This window comes from Lathyrus oleraceus, chromosome 3 (assembly GCF_024323335.1).
Source record: "Lathyrus oleraceus cultivar Zhongwan6 chromosome 3, CAAS_Psat_ZW6_1.0, whole genome shotgun sequence".
Taxonomy (NCBI): Eukaryota; Viridiplantae; Streptophyta; class Magnoliopsida; order Fabales; family Fabaceae; genus Lathyrus; species Lathyrus oleraceus.
The window spans coordinates 300,958,204-300,974,745 of NC_066581.1; the positions used below are offsets into that span (position 1 = coordinate 300,958,204).

General features: G+C 33.2%; 1 protein-coding gene and 1 non-coding gene across 2 annotated transcripts; one reads left to right on the top strand and one right to left on the bottom strand.

Annotated features, from left to right (window-relative positions):
• The first annotated feature begins 1,030 nt into the window (after positions 1 to 1,030).
• TRNAK-CUU (transfer RNA lysine (anticodon CUU)) lies at positions 1,031 to 1,103 on the top strand. Its single transcript has one exon. It is a non-coding gene; the product is annotated as a tRNA-Lys (tRNA).
• Positions 1,104 to 8,744: 7,641 nt separating this feature from the next.
• On the bottom strand, positions 8,745 to 15,663 carry LOC127127228 (uncharacterized). The gene is made up of 10 exons (XM_051056359.1): positions 15,348 to 15,663; positions 14,395 to 14,500; positions 13,444 to 13,504; positions 13,071 to 13,363; positions 12,550 to 12,689; positions 11,182 to 11,256; positions 10,131 to 10,221; positions 9,817 to 10,020; positions 9,653 to 9,697; positions 8,745 to 9,181 (listed from the first exon to the last, which is right to left on the bottom strand). The coding sequence occupies exons 1-10, from the start codon at positions 15,555 to 15,557 to the stop codon at positions 9,108 to 9,110; spliced, it is 1,299 nt and encodes a 432-aa protein (XP_050912316.1). The 5' UTR covers positions 15,558 to 15,663; the 3' UTR covers positions 8,745 to 9,107.
• Between the last annotated feature and the right edge of the window lie 879 nt (positions 15,664 to 16,542).

Sequence of the window (16,542 nt, forward strand, 5' to 3'; positions counted from 1 at the left end):
TGTGAAATGATCAACTATAATACTTATTTTGGGACGGATGGAGTATATATTAATATTAAATTTTAGAATAATAAAATAGTGTATCTCATGGGTCACTGGCAACACAATATCTATTTCATTTTATCAATCAATATCTTTATTTGAGAGAAAATTCTTTATTTTCAAACGTCATAATTTCTTCTTTTTTTCTTTCTCCATTTCATGGGTCTCTATGATTATTTAATACAATTGAATTTATTCGAAATTAATATGTACATCTAAACATATTTTATTACAATTGTTGTGCATCTAAATATCTTTTCTTTCTCAATTTCACGAGTCTCTATGGTTATTTAAATATTTTATTTTAAATTAATATTTATATCTAAACATACTTTATTATAATTTTTATGTCAAATATCCCACTATAATTATATAAATTGGTTAAAATTTAAAAATAAATTCACTTATTTAATAATTATACTTTATCAAATAAAATATTTTATTTTTGTTAAATTAAATATTTTGTATTCAAATCATATAACGTTGCACGATCACGATCAGTGCGGACTTATGGATCTCTTACCGGTAAGGATTAAAAAATTATACATATTTGTCATGAAGGGGTATAGATGTATTACTTTGTTTTTATCAGTAGAGGTTTTCTTTCATAATTCACATGGTTTTATTTCTAAATGAAAAGATAGGGATCTTCATTCCTACAAAATTTTACATATTTTGTAAACAAAAAAGTATAATTACTAATAATCATATGAATATTAATTGTTTGTCAATTTTTTTAAATTACAAAATTTATATTTAATAAAGTAAATATATCATTACAATGCCATTTAAATAAAACCTATTTAAAATATATATAAATTCTTTTAAACAAATAAGAAAATAAAATATTTTACACAAAAACTTATTAATTCATTTTTTTCCTTCTTACTTTATTTTGATAGTTCTTTAAACATCAATTCAATTTTATAAACACATTTCTTTCATATAATTCTATACAAATAACATATAGTTTATAAAACAACAACTTGCCCGTCTAGCTCAGTTGGTAGAGCGCAAGGCTCTTAACCTTGTGGTCGTGGGTTCGAGCCCCACGGTGGGCGACATTACTTTTATCCATAATTAATAATTTACTACACCGTTGCCTTTGCCTGAATAATTAAAGTCTCGTGTACGATATAATTAAAGACAACAAACACACCAATATATATTTTATTTTTTTGGAAATAAGGTTCCTTCGTTGACAAACAAAATTCAATTTCGCAAATTTCTTTTACATTACCGTTCACAAAAATGAAAATAAACTTTTTTAACGCAATTTTTTAAAATCAATTATATTAAAATATAAAATAATTTTAAAAAATGATAGTTGTTGTTAGTTTATAATCTTCGATCCTTATCAAACTTTCTCTTCATCTCTTAATCATTTTTTGATCACATCATCTTGAAAAAATATATTCATAGTCTTGAAAATTTCTATTTTACTTGAAAACACACTTATGCAATCATATTTTAACTCAATTTTTTTCTCTCCAAAATTAACTAAAATTAATTTTTAAATATATTTTTAATGGACCAGTCTAAAGCCCGTTTGGCTGGTCCGACCCGACCAATAAAAAACATAGGCGCAATCGGTTGGGCCAAAAAGATAGGATCGTGTTCTTGTAAGGTTTTTTTACGACCCGGACCACATTGAAATATAGGGCTTTTGAGTCGATCCATTTTGACAACTCTAGTTTAGAGCATGTAGATGTTTTATTTTGTCATTTATAGTTTAGACTCAATTTCTATCTTTCAATTATCTCTTCGTGATAGAGAAAAATTGATATTGTAAATTGAACACGGTTAACATTACTTATAATACAAGATGACACTCAATTAATTAGATAAACAACAATTAAAATTGTTTCACTCCATAAAGAAAAGTTCGAGCAACTTCAAATAAGTAATATTTTTTTCTACAACTTTATTTTATCGTGGAGTGTCAATACATGTAAATGTATGGATGATGATGTGTTTACTATTGAAGCTTGAAAGGTTATGATTTTAAATATTCCTTCTCATTATCAAAATGTTTCTTCCAAGATTTGTTCTAGCCTTAAGACTATCAACTTCATCACAAGCTCATGCCACCAACTTGGAGGGATTATCCCCCTTTGAGTGTTCAACACTTAAGTTAGAATTAACTATCAGTCTTTTTCTCAATCATACGTAAATACTAAAGCAGAGAGTAAAAAATGGTAAGATGGAGTTTTAAGGTCCAACAATTGTGAGATTTGAGGTTTGACTTTTCGAATGGAGAAAGGTGAAGAGAACGCAAAACATTAAAGTAATGTAATTTGAGAAATTAAATTTCCAAGCAAATTAGATATTAATTGCGACGTATTTTAAATTTAACTATAAAATAATAAATAAATAGAACTCTCAATTTCAAGTCACTTATTTTAATTACTGGATTTGATGAGGGGTCAGATCTAAAAATTCTTCAAAAGTCAAGGAGATAATCTATATTTTTTTGAAGGCATTACTCTTCGTATCCTTATTGGTGCTCACGCACCCGAGTGGAAAACCAATAATGCCCTTAAAACTTGAAACTTAACATCCAAACGCACCAAAAATCAACCAAAATCAATTCTCGGGCCCATGTCATAACGTAGATGGAAATATCAGGAAGTTAAGCTCTATATTTTTTATAGAGGTTAACGTGTGTATTTTATAATGAGGTTAAATTTTGTACCTATTTAATTTATATAACGCACCAGACTTTCTTCCATCTCCTTCTTCATGTCAAAATGTTTACTCAGAATCCAATACAGAGCTCATGAGAAAACTATATTTCAATCATCTCAAGCTTTCTTGCTACTTCTACTATATTGCATTCAAGTCCATGAATGATAGTCCCACATCTATCAAATAACAAAAAATTATCTTGACATTAAGAATGAATTGATTCTTCAATCATATTACAAAGAAAATATTGGAATACATAATAATTAAGATTTAAGACATTTCATCACTGAGAAAAATATTTATGCAATTTATTTTTGTCTAAATCTAACTGGTACTGTCCCATGTCACTTCATGAGATTTTCCTTAATCACTCGTAGAAATTTAAATTATATATGATCATTTATAATCACTAAAAATGATTATATACAAATAATATATAGTTGAAAAGATATCAATTGGTTTGTCTAGCTTAGTTGGTAGAGCGCAAGGCTCTTAACCTTGTGGTCGTGGGTTTGAGCCCTACGGTGGGTGAGTTCTTTTTATTAAGAATTATTAAGTTACTACAATGTTGTTTTTTCCTGAATAATTCAAGTCACGTATACGCTTCATTTTAATCCATCTTAATGGATTTGTATAACACGTCGGACCTTCTTCCATCTCTTTCTTCATTTCAGAATGTTTACTCAGAACCCAATATAGAGCTCATGAGAAAACTATATTTCAATTATCTCAAGTTTTCTCGCTATTTCTACTACATTGCCTTCAAGTTCAGGACATCACTCAACCTCCACTCCACTCAAATCAATCGAGGTTTCTTATTTTTCAAGTTGTCTCACAATTTGGCAAGTTTTTCATTTCCCTCATTTGTTTTGGTTTATGATGAATACATTAACTAAATATGTTATTTATGGCTAATTAGGTTGTAGTTAAAAGCATAATGAATTGATTTCTGATACACGCATTGAGATTTTTTCAAGTTTAGAGCGTAGGAGATTGTCTATTCGTGTTATGCGTTTTTTTGGTTTTTGCTTGGTATGGAAGTTAACTTCCAGATTTTGGATGTTCTACATTGTTTGTTTGATTTTGTCTATTCTTCCCTCTGGGTTTGAATTATGTTATTAAGATATGATTTTATTGGTTTAATTAAATATAAAATGTCTGACAACCAAGAGAAATTGAGACATGGTAGAGTGATTCAACATGCATTCGTTCGAAGGGAAAAAGTTAGACTCTCTCGTCCAGACAATGATGTCAATTCTTTTGATGCAAGAGCATCATCTTCCAGAGTTCATGTGTCTCCAACATTGTCCTCCCGGAGACATGAGTCCCATGTTGCTGCCCCGGATGCCCCAGAAGTCCAACCTGATGTTGTCGTTTCTAAAATGTTTTTCCAAGAGACCCTCAGACACCTCACTACTTTATTTGTATGGAGATCATGCTGCTAGGCACATGTGGGATGGAAAGGTAAAACAAATATATATTTATTCTTTTAAAAATATGTGTTATAGGATTTTAACTTTTTGACGTTGATGTAGTTTTTTACAGGACTGTGAGTTGTTAAAATGTATCAACCACGATAAGAAGATAGTGAAGTTGACGCAACCTGATAAACCATGGTTTCAGGATGTCATACAGCTATTTGGACTGCAAGATTTATGTATAACCAATATACTTTTATTATCTATGGTTGCTTGTCTACTTTCATCGAGAGATGGCACTCAGAGACTTCTTCATTCCATCTTTCAATTTGTGAGATGTCCATCACATTTGATGATGTGTCATTTCTTCTACATATTCTTATTAGGGGGAATAATATTAAACTACTATATACTCACTAGACCTGACACATTAGAGACGACATTGAAATATTTGAGAGATGACCTAGGTGATACCCAGTAGAAGATAGATGATACCAGAGGATCTCATGTCAAATTGGATTTCTAGAGAGGTGTATAAATACCACCTGGATGCAGGAGTTGAGGTTGATGGTAATGATTCATAGGTAGCACATCGTAGAGTATGTGCATTGAGTTCATACTTATTGTATCTAGTTGGCACATCCATATTTATGGATAAAGGTGCATACTGTGTTGATATCCTCTACCTGAGATACTTCATTGACTTGGAGAGGATTCATGAGTACAATTGGGGGGTCTCTTGCTTGGCTTACCTTTACTCCAAGTTAGGTGAAACTTGTTTATGAAACACTAGACATATGACAGCAAGCAACACCCTATTTACAGTAATATATTTGTATATTTACTATTACTAATATTTCGAATTACTTATGCTACGTCGTTACTAATATTTCATCTGAACCATTTTCAGGCATGGATCCTCCAGCACTGTCCATGCCTCTTTGTCTAGGCATATGTAGGTGACTACGACAAGGCTTTACCACGTGTGTTTTCCTTTATCCTGCTGATATAGAATGATATGACCGAGTGTTCCAAGTTTGTCTTGACTGTATCACGGAAGATGATATAAACTTCACAACCTATAGAGATCAGAGTGAGACACGCCCCTTCAATGAGATATCCTTATAGTCTAAATGATTGGTTCATGGGTCACAACTGATGTATCTGCATCTATTTGAGCGAGTCATTCTCTAGTTCAGATATCTCCAAGGTATTCCTATAGCCCCCATCGTTGATGTTCCTCCTACAGTTTGTCGTAGAAATATTGATGAGTATTTGTGGAGTACCATGACCATCTGGTCCCAAAGAATGTATGTAGTGTGTCAAATCCTTAGGCATGAAGTATTACATACGACTACATTCAATGGTTTTTTAGAATTTCACATCCTTACATGACATCGGATGTAGAGGGAGATCCACCTAGGTCATCTCATCAAAAGATATTATAAGAGGAGCGAGATAGGGATGACCATGACGTTGATGTGTTGTTGAGAGTGGGCATAGATAGAGGAGAGTTTCAAGAAGGAAGTTTTGATAGGACCACTATAGAGGCCATGATACTCGAAGCAAGGAATGTCTTGCAGTATAAGAGGCAGAGGAGAAACTAGGGGTCAGATATACACAGTAGTTGACTTCTTCTTTGTATTTTGATCATTTGTATTTTGATAATTTGTATTTTAGTTTGTATTTTGTGAATAATACATGGTTTGCATTTTGACTTAATATATGATATTTTGATTGAATTACATAAGTGATGGTTTAATTGAATAAAAGTTATGTATACTTTGTATAAGTGGCTTAAAATATAAGGTTTACTAATATATATCAAAGTTATAGCAAAAATACTGCCAAGAAGGGAAATTTATTGTCCTGGGGGTTAATACAAAACTTAACTTCCTTAATATTCATTGATTTATGAAATAAATGCATTATCATTAGTTCAAAATGTGTCAAAGGGTTAGTTTGGAACTTAACTTACAGAGATTAACTTCGATATTATTTTTAGCAAAATGGAGGTGGCTCACTTACGAAGTGTTTTGGTGTGTATGAAGAGCGTACGAAGATTAACTTTTATACTATTCCAAAGACACTTTGGATTTTCTTAAGGGTGACTCTTCACCACTAAGGGTGATTAGAGAAATCCCTTTTTTCAAGTGGGATATTTTTCAAAGATGACTCAAATGACATGAAAACAAATAGGGGGCTACTTTGTACACCCCATGGGGGTACTAGCGTACCCTAGTGAAATCCATAAATGCTCTTTTAATTTGGAAATGCATCTCTAGACGTACCCAGAATACACACACCTTAACACTTTGTAAGTGAGCAACGCCCATTTTGCCCAAAATTAAGTCCGAAGATGCATCTTCGTATCATTGTTAGGGTGACTCCGTAAGTGTACTTTCGTAATAACCTTGATTTCAAAAGTCGGTGATTTTCATCGAGATGCATCTCCGGACGAGTTTTAATTCATATATTTTGCGCCAAACTTCCTCATTCCTTCTTCTTCATTTGTTACACTTTCAATACACCAAAAGTGCTCGTGAGAAAATTGCAACTATGTCATTTTCAAGCTTGAGCGCTACTTCTACCTCATTTCATTCAATCTCATGACATACACTTCATTCCATTCAAGCTTTCTCAACTATTCACATTTGGTAAGTTTCTCCTCACTTTCTTTTTTGAGATGCCATGCATGCATTAGTTAATAGGTTGTTTAAGGTACATTATGATGTAGTTACGTTCGTAATAGGTATTTTGTTGAAACATGCATTCACATTTTTTTAAGATTAGGGCATACGGAATATGTTGGGTTTATGTGTTTCCTTCCATTTTTGTGTTTTTGGTTTACAAAAATGCATCACCAGGATTTTTCAATTTTTGATTTTTTTTTCTTTCAAAATTATGGATATGTAGTTCCGTAATTTCTCTACACACATTAACATGTTTGATTTTTCATGTCTGCCATATGGGTTTGACTTTGATATGATTTTCTAGTTTTATTATAGGTACAATGGTTGAAAACTAAGACAGATTGAGGCACGGTCGAGTGGTGCAACATGCATCAGTTTGTAAGAAGAGGGTCAGACCCTCACGGCCACCAGTTGGTACGACTTCATTTGATCCTGAATCGTTAACTTCTCGAGATCACATGTCTCTGGCGTCGTCTTCCAGGAGGTATGTTTTCTTTGCTTCACATGTTGCCCCTAAAGCCTAACAGGAGGAACATGTTGTTGCTTTCATTCTTGATAGTTTTTCAAGAGGCTCAAACGACACCTCCCTACTTCGTCGACAGACCATACTGCTAGGCATGCGTGAGAAAAATAGATAACATAAATATTTAATTGTTTATATATTATATATTTTATACTAATTGAATAGATTGATGTTGTTGTATTTTTTTTATAGTTCCGTAAAATTGTGAAAAGCATAAACCATAACAGAAAGATTTTGAATCTGTCACAACATGAAGAGGCATGATTTCAAGAAGGACTGCATGTATCTAGGCTGTAAGGTTTATGTGTGAAACAATTTTACGGAACTATAAAAAAATCCAACAACATAAGTCTATTCAATTAGTATAAAACATATATAATATAGGCATTTATAGAGAGATGACACTTGAAAACATCATCTTTTCATATTTCTATTGGTGAGATGTTCATCACCCAAAACGTGTTGTCGGTCTACCGACGTATTGCAACGCTTGTGTGATATACCCAAAAGAGAAGAGATTTTAAGGAAGACAATTCTGATATGGCCACTTTACAAAAGAGACAAAAGAGAAACTGGGAGTTAGTTTTACACATTAGTTGATTTTTATTTGTATTTTAATAACAATTGTATTTTTTATATTTTCTAAACAAATTATGCATCACGGTAATGTTTTCGATTAATTAATTAATATTTGTATTATTGTTTGAACTTATATATGACATCCTAGAGTTACATTAATTGTATGGTATTATGTATGATGTCTTTAGTAAAAATGGCCTAAAATATACAAATATGGTATTATGTATGATGTCTTTAGTAAAAATGGCCTAAAATATATGTTTGTCTAAAATAATATCAATTTCAAGATAAACTTGCTATCTAAGACTGATGTTCTCCAATATGAGGGTTTTCTAGAAATGCACTTCTAAAATATCCACTAAACTATGCAAATACTCTTCCGTCAACTCAATACTTTCAAGGGTTAGTCTAAGATGCACTCAAAGACTCCCCTTGCAAATATGCATCTCCAGGTCTTTTTTTTTGTTGCTAAAATGGAATGCATGGCTCACTTATGAAGTGAGAGTGAAATTAAAGTGCGTCCAATTATGCACTTTCAGAATTTAGCGAGAGTATTTTCAGGTTTCCACAGAATAATCCTTCGACCCATGGGGTGGGAAAAGTAAGGCCCAAAAAATAAGTACTAACCTTATAAATATTTTAAACTAACATGCACTCTAGCCAAGTGAAAATGATGTAGTAAAGCAGTGAATTTCATTTAAAATAAGTATTTGAAGTTCAAACCAAATTTCCAGTTATTTCCCAACACAACCACCATTTTCACTCATGACTAGAAAATTGAAAAGAGTAATATCACCGTGGTGCAGTAAACATGAACAAGATTTTTAAATGAAAATGCCCTGTATAATAATAGCTAGCAACATGTGCGATAATTCCTCTTCCAAAGTTACTAACAATTTACTATTCTCGAATTACCTCTTCATTCAATTCCGACTAATTAGCAGCATAGCACAATCAAAGTCAACAAAACCATCTATGTCTGTACAAACTATTAGTCATGAAAACTCGGAAGACCGAAGAAGTCAAAGCAGCAACACAAGGACTAGTCCCTTTTTCACCTCATCCTAGTTTTCTCATTCATCTTTTTTCCAGGATATCATGCCTTTAAGCATATATTGGTTGTCAGCACTAGCATATGATGCTAGTATATTTATATATACTAGTTCATGATGGAGCTGCCCACAACTTCACTTTCTTGTCAACACTGGCCGTGGCTAAAACCAAGACTTGTTCTTTTCCTGAAAAATGAAGCAATAGTGTTTTATATGCAAAAATTACATGTTAGTAGTCTAGGCATAACTACTATGGATATTGGCTAAAACCAAGACTCGTTCTTTTCCTGAAAAATGAAGCAATAGTGTTTTATATGCAAAAACTACATGTTAGTAGTCTAGGCATAACTACTATGGATATACAAACACATATTAAATCACAACAACCGCCAAGTTTATACTACATGTTTTCACTGCCAAAACATGATGTTAATTATTTATAAACATGATGTTATATATTTATTGTGCTCAGCCAACAACAACAAAGTAACAAAGTGGATTCTTAATCGCCCAACATTTTGTCCTGTACAACATCGCAAGTCTTACCGCAGTCCGATAAAATTTAATATAGTTGGATATTTATTTATTGTGTTTAGCCCCAACATTTAACAAATATATGTAAAATCAAAAAGAGTAGAGAAGGATTAGAAGCTGCACCTATTGGAATAGTTTTAGGCCCCCATGAAATGCCTGTAATGTCACCTGCAAGTGAAGAAAATAATCAATTATTGGAGGATCATAAATGGTTTAAGTATTTGATTTTTTTATACAAAAATGTAAGAATAAGAAATATAAAAGATTCAATTCTTGGGTATACATACCATCGTGAGCTTTTTCAGCTGTATCCAAAACCTTTCCAGTCTCAACACTTAACCACTGCAATGTAGAACCATGGGTTGCAGCCAAAAATTTACCATCAGGTGAAATACTGAGGCGATCATAGTGCAATGCAGTGCCGGTAGAATCACGAAGAGGAATTGGGAACACCTTCAGTGTCTTGGGATCCTCATCCATATGATAGCGAACTTCAAGATACAAGGACAAATACAATGAAACAAAATGATATAATTAACAACCCAACCCCTCAGAAACGAAACCAATTTGACAAGTGAAAAAAAAATCAAATTTTGCTTACCGTTGATATTCCATATTCTCAAGGAACCATCCTTAGATGCTGTAATTATTTGCTCAGAGTTTGGAGAAAAGCATAACCAAGTCACTGCACTCTGAACAATGGGAAGTAATAAAATCATTGATCATATCAAATAAATAATAGATTACAATGAAGACCTTATGAAGAAAGGAGTGTGTTCATAAACAAATTTTATTTCATTTTCTTGAGCAAGTTAAACAATGTCACTGAGTGTTATTTCTTCTTTCTGCCTCAGGGAAATATAGCATTTAGTTATACAACTGAATACATTTGATTTAGAACTTGGAGGAATTTAGAATAAGATAAAAGCAGTGCAAACATTATAGCAGTTATATTGCTTCCATGGAAGACGACTCCAGCATAAAATTTACTATTAATTTTCTAAACCGTGAGTCATGCTTGTATTTCTCATGGTTTAATACTTAAGAGCATGGCTTATGTGTTTATTCTGCCTATAAAGAATAAAGAACTTCTCCACCTCTTCAACATCATCTTAAACCTCATAAATATAATTATGTTATAATGCTTCTTACAAGGCAGGGTATGACAGCAACTTGTGTACCACCATTAAAAGACGTACACTTTGATCTGAACCCTTCTCTAAAAGCTCCTTTATTTTATAACCTCCAAATGCAACCATTTGATCATTCAAACCCTAGCGCGATAATGTTTCTCAACTTGGGTGGTCATGCTTTCTCAAGGTATGGCTTTGCAATCTATGCAAAGCCATCTATTCTACTAGATTTCTTATAAAGAAGAAATCAATCTCAGAGTATCCCAACTCACTTTTATACAGGATAAGATAAGATGCTCTTGTTTTCTAAAACAAATGTTAGCTATCATAAATCAAATTACATGGAAAACAGCATAAAACCACTCGCATGATTGAAAGTACAATGCATTAGAAAGAAAATATAATGCATTAGACAAAATATATTTAATTTTTTCGACTTGCAAAATTTATCCATCAAGTCAAAACCAGGCTTAATAAGAAATTTAAATAACCGGAAAAATCGTAGAACTAGATTTAAACCTTGTGCCCCTTAAGCTGCATAACATTTGAAACTTCCTTCACAGATCCATCCTTTGCATATACAATCTCCCAGACCTGCAAGACATTGTAAGCAAGCAATACTTAAGAACATATAAATAAGCATAAATAACAGGGAACAACTTTTGGTGGCATAAATAGGTCGCAACCAAATAGTAGGGAAGGGATCATTAGTGCCAGAACCTTTTGCATTACTTCAAAACATAATCTAAGATTGCTGGCATAAAAAACTTTTAAGTGCCTATATTATACACCTATTTCAGTTTCGGCCCCTATAGAAAGTCCTTGCCGGTTTGAGTCCCTATTATTATTATCAAGGTTGTCAAGATCAGAATCTTGCATAAGATCTGGACTCGGGAGAGGATAGTAAGATCGTAAATTCAGGCACATTTTTAAGGGCATGCCAAGGCACCATTTATTGACTACTAGCAACTAGGAAGTACTTTTGCCTATGACAGGAAGATCGTTGCAGGGGACTCTTTTTTTAGAGTAGAAAACAGGGACCTTTGAGTTAATTCAAATGCAAAAAGGTATTGACGGTGGCCTTGAGGGTGCCTCAAAGTGGGATCCGATTGGAAGAAATTGTCTCATGTTGTTTGAACAGAGCAACAAGAAATAGTAACGACAAAGGTTTAAACCCAAGAGTGAATACCATTGAAGGGAAAATGGGAGGCCAGAAGCAGTTATTAACACTGTAACTCTTGATGCCAATACGCAACCTTTGGGGTTTCTTACCATCCTTGGATAATTACAAAGATCTTGTTTTACCCTTTTTCTATCTATTTTCCTTCTTATGCCCAATCTTTTCACTTGTTTTTCTACTAGAATAGATGAAAACCCACATCTTGAGTTTCAATTCGTTTTTATCATTGGCCACGATGGAAAATTGATTGGGCCCAAATTGAATATTAACCATTCATAAAACTTAAGTACAAAAGGTCACATTGTGTAAAGGGTGATAGAGAAACACAAGGATAACTAGACAGGGGAGGTGATTCCGTGATTAAAGATTCAAAAGCATGAACGTAATATCTGAGTCAGTTAACGTCCTTTCCGTGTTGCTTTTTTTCTTCATTTTTTCATTTGAATAGTAATAAACAAATGCATAGGGGAATTTTCAAGGCTAACACCAAATGGAATAAAACCTAATGGACACAGTCTCATTGCTAAGTTGAGGGCGAGGACTAAATCTGGATTCCAACTGGCAAATTGAGCTATAAAAAGATGTGAGAGGCTCCCTAAAGGCTGTATCCTATTTCATACTATATTGTCATGCAACTAGTTATGTGTGAGTGTCTGGGCGTATACATCAAAGATAAGCATATCCAAATGAATTAAATAGAAACTCGCCTTAACATCTGCAGTAAACGCTGCAGCTGCAATGAAGCGCCCATTGGGAGATATAGTAGCCATGTTATTTTTAAGTTGATTTGTATCCACATGCCCCAAACTCTTCCCAGTTTTTCCATGCCAAAGAATGATGTCAGTCCCTGAATTTGGAATCAAATGTTAGGATAGAGATTGTAGAAAGTCATTATTGAACATAATGTTGCGGTGTCACAATCGTGATAACAATTTCATAAGCAATTCCCAATGAAAGTAAAAAGAACAGAGCATTTATTTAGAGCAGCACAAACCTCACACAATAACCAAAATTTAGTTAATAATTTTATGTTTATTATTCAGAAGATTCTTTTGCAGCTGAAACTTTTCCAGTATTTAGTGACCAAATATCTAAGGTAGAAGGAACGGAAACATAAAATCCAAATCCGTTCATATTTGCTGCATACTATTAGGTGAGAAGAACCTATTATATAGATCACAAAAAACATTATCTTCTTGTTCTAATGTGGGATGAAACATCAAGATACCTTCTGAACACGAGGCAATTAATGCACTTCCATCAGCACTGCCATAAGTGGCGGAGGTTCCAAACATTGTAATTATTGCTTTTTTATCATGAACTTTGTGATGTTCCCACTTAATCTCTGGGAGAGGAAGCTTTGTTTGTGGCTTATCTTCAGAAGCTTTAGGTTTCTCTTCCGCATACATGTACAATGAACAACCAGTGAGACTGTGTGATGACACTACAATGGAGGATGCATCATCAGAAAACGTAACTGCAGTTGGATGACCTCCAGGAGGTAAATTAATTCTATGGAACCTGCAACAGAGTTAAGAAAATAAAATTTAAGCAAATAGAATATGATTGACATAAGTTGATCAAGAGGCTGTTGAAATTACTTGAAACTTTTACTCGAAGCATCCTCCAACTTGAATACTCTCACCACTCCATCAGCACAAGCTGTTTGCACAAATTATATAGAGTAAGATTGTAAGAGAAGAGGTCCATAAAAAACGTTCAAAAAGCCATACAAGTAAAATTAAAAACAAGACAAATTGAACAACTAGGAGTATTATGTCATAATTAATACTCATAGAAGCCTAACCGGACGTCCGGAAGCAAGAATGATAGATAAAAAATACAAATCAACAAATGTAATTACTTGGTGAAAATAAGGCATAAAATTAAATGTTGGCCAATTTTATGTTTACAGCTGGTTTCATTTGGCCAGCTTTTAGTGGATTTCCATTTTCCCATTTCCCTCAACTTCAACGGTATTTCTTTTATGAAGAGATATTGAATAACTATGCTGTATCATAAACAATGTTAGCAAATTAAGCAACCCCCTCTGAATTCCAATCTTGGATTAGATACATGTTCCTGTTCGCGGTGAATCTGCTTTATGAAAAGAGAGGAGAGCTTATGCTGCTAAACTCAAAAATAGAACATGTCTACTTCGCAATGAACTTAATCAAAGTGGGCAAGGGAGGGAGAGGCTCTTTATTCTCTGTAACACAAATGAAGAAACCAATGGCAACGGGGAGCAGGAGAGACAAAGTTTGGTAATACCGTGAGAGATAAAATTAAGGAGATGTTTGGGATAGCCAATAATTTTTGCACGAGCAGAAGCCTATATGCTATGAAGCACCGACACAGACAACATTGGACACTGACTCAAGTAAACTTAGCGAGGGCCATATGTGATCATTTTCTTGAAGGTTGATGAAATCATAATATGGTAGTAACCATAAACATCACTATATATATCTCCGGTTGATGAAATCGTGATAGTAGTATCTAGAAACATAAACTACAAATGTCTTTATATGAATAAATATATGTTTAAATACCTGTTGCTAAGTTGCGGCCATCGGGAGAGAAGCTTAGCCCTGTAACTACATCACCATGGCCTTTCAAGGTATTCAAATCCAACGGATGATGTCGCTTGCTTTGATCCTTATGTTCCAAAAACAAAAGGTTAAGCCAACCAAAAACCAAACAACAAAATAAATCACAAAAAGTCACTGATTCCCAAAATACAATGTGTTTCATTTCTTCAACAAAACAGCACAATGACAGCTGAAAAGTGAAGACCCAACGCAACAACTTAAGGTCCTTAAGCATCAGCAACACCCATGTATTGATAAAATCTATAATTTCTCATCAATCATCAGATATTAACTTAAACTTCCACAAAACAATACCTAGTAAACACTTGAAGAAGCATTCAAACAACACCAATCCAAACTTGAGACTACATGCATGCATAGATTCACTTTTGGGAGAGCCAAAAGTGATTATGAAGACTTAAATGAATCTGTGTATGCTTGTAAGTTTTCAATTAGAGCTGATTTTGTCCCTAGAATTGATTTTAACTTGAAGCTAAAATTTGTAGTTTTTGCTTTCAAACATGATTTCTACATTTAAATTTATTATTCAACTCACTTTCACCTAATAGTATTCACACAAAAATCAATTTACCTTAAACTCACTTTAACAAAAAATAATTTTACAAAATTAAAAACAAATCTGTCATCAAATTAACCAAAACCCTAAAAGGAAAAGCAAGTATCTGAATTGGAATCACACAATCTTCCCAAACAACAAATCAATAATAATTTACAGTTTCCATACAACACCCCACTTTCATAATCTAAACCAGTCATTCCTAAACTTATATATTACTCAATACACAACACCACCATATATAATCAACCATGCATATCAAATCTCATAAATCACTTACAGAACTACAAAACATAATAACAGCAAAAACAAATTGAAAGTGGGAAAGGAAAATGACCTTGTCAGAGGAATGGTGTTTAGGGTTAGACTTTTTATTAGGGAGGGGTTTTGAAGAGGAAGTGATTGGATTGGGATTTGGATTTGGATTCACATTTGCGATGGATCGGACTTCGGATTGGCGTTTCCGGTAATAGGTGTTGAAGAAGAGGAGGGCAATGATGGTACCAAGAAGAAGCGAAAACGCAACAATGGGTAACAGTTCATCCATTTTCTGATCGGAGATTTGATTAAGGTTTTGGGTGAAAATGGAAATGGCGGGCTTTTATACGAGGAGAATGAGAAGGAGGGTTTGGTCGTTGCACACGTGGAATATTACTACACCATCTAACTTCTTCACTCCTATATCTAATCTACATGTCTTTAAGGGGATTTTTACTTCAAGAATTTACTTTCAAAATAAAAGGTTAAATCTCATTTTTCATCAATTAACTACATTTCTATGAAGTTAATTTTGGTGGTTCTATTTCTCGACCGATCAATTATTAATATGTTGGAATTTTTTTATCGGTGATCAATTATTAATTTGCGATGTTGATCGAATATCTGTGTTATAGAATTTAGAATCGATTATCTTATGTTGAAGCGGGAGGTGAAGTGGTTATGATTAAATTTGTATTAATTGACAATGATTTTGAAGTATATTTCCGGTGGCTTGGCGTAAATATAACTATTTAGAACATTTAGAAGACTAGAAACGAAAATATTTTCTAGTGGCTTGACAGGGACGGTCGTAAATATGATGGTATTACGGTTTGTTTGTATATGGGCCATTTAGAAGACTAGAAACGAAAATATTTTCAAATGTATATGCATCAAGGGAAGATGGATCGAAGAAAACGTAGCACATTGGTTTTCGAACCTGAGGGCATGTCTAGGGTTCATGGATGAATGTGTTGGACATGTAACTTTCCGCACAAGAGGAGTGAAATGTGTATTTCATAAAAACTTGGTTTAAAAAAATAGAATTAAAATCAGAGTTCGGAAATATTTTAGAAAAATTTTAGAATTATGCAGTGGAAAATAAAATTGCCGAAGATAAAATGCGAAAATATAAAAAGTTAAGGGAATGAGACAAGACACCAGAAGTTATAGAGGTTCGGTCAAAAGTGAAAAAATTAATCTTCTCTCCAAGAATTGTTCTTGAGAGTATCATATAAACTTAAGAGTTTTTAGTATGTTGAACTCTCGAACTC

What these genes read in the sequence shown, in the direction of transcription:
- LOC127127228 (XM_051056359.1), bottom strand. Translation starts at nt 15,557, where the DNA reads ATGGATGAACTGTTACCCATTGTTGCGTTTTCGCTTCTTCTTGGTACC. An exon ending in TGCAGCTTAAGGGGCACAAG is followed by an intron (nt 10,222 to 11,181) that starts GTTTAAATCTAG and finishes CCCATTGTTCAG; the next exon opens with AGTGCAGTGACTTGGTTATG. An exon ending in AGCTGAAAAAGCTCACGATG is followed by an intron (nt 9,698 to 9,816) that starts GTATGTATACCC and finishes CTTCACTTGCAG; the next exon opens with GTGACATTACAGGCATTTCA.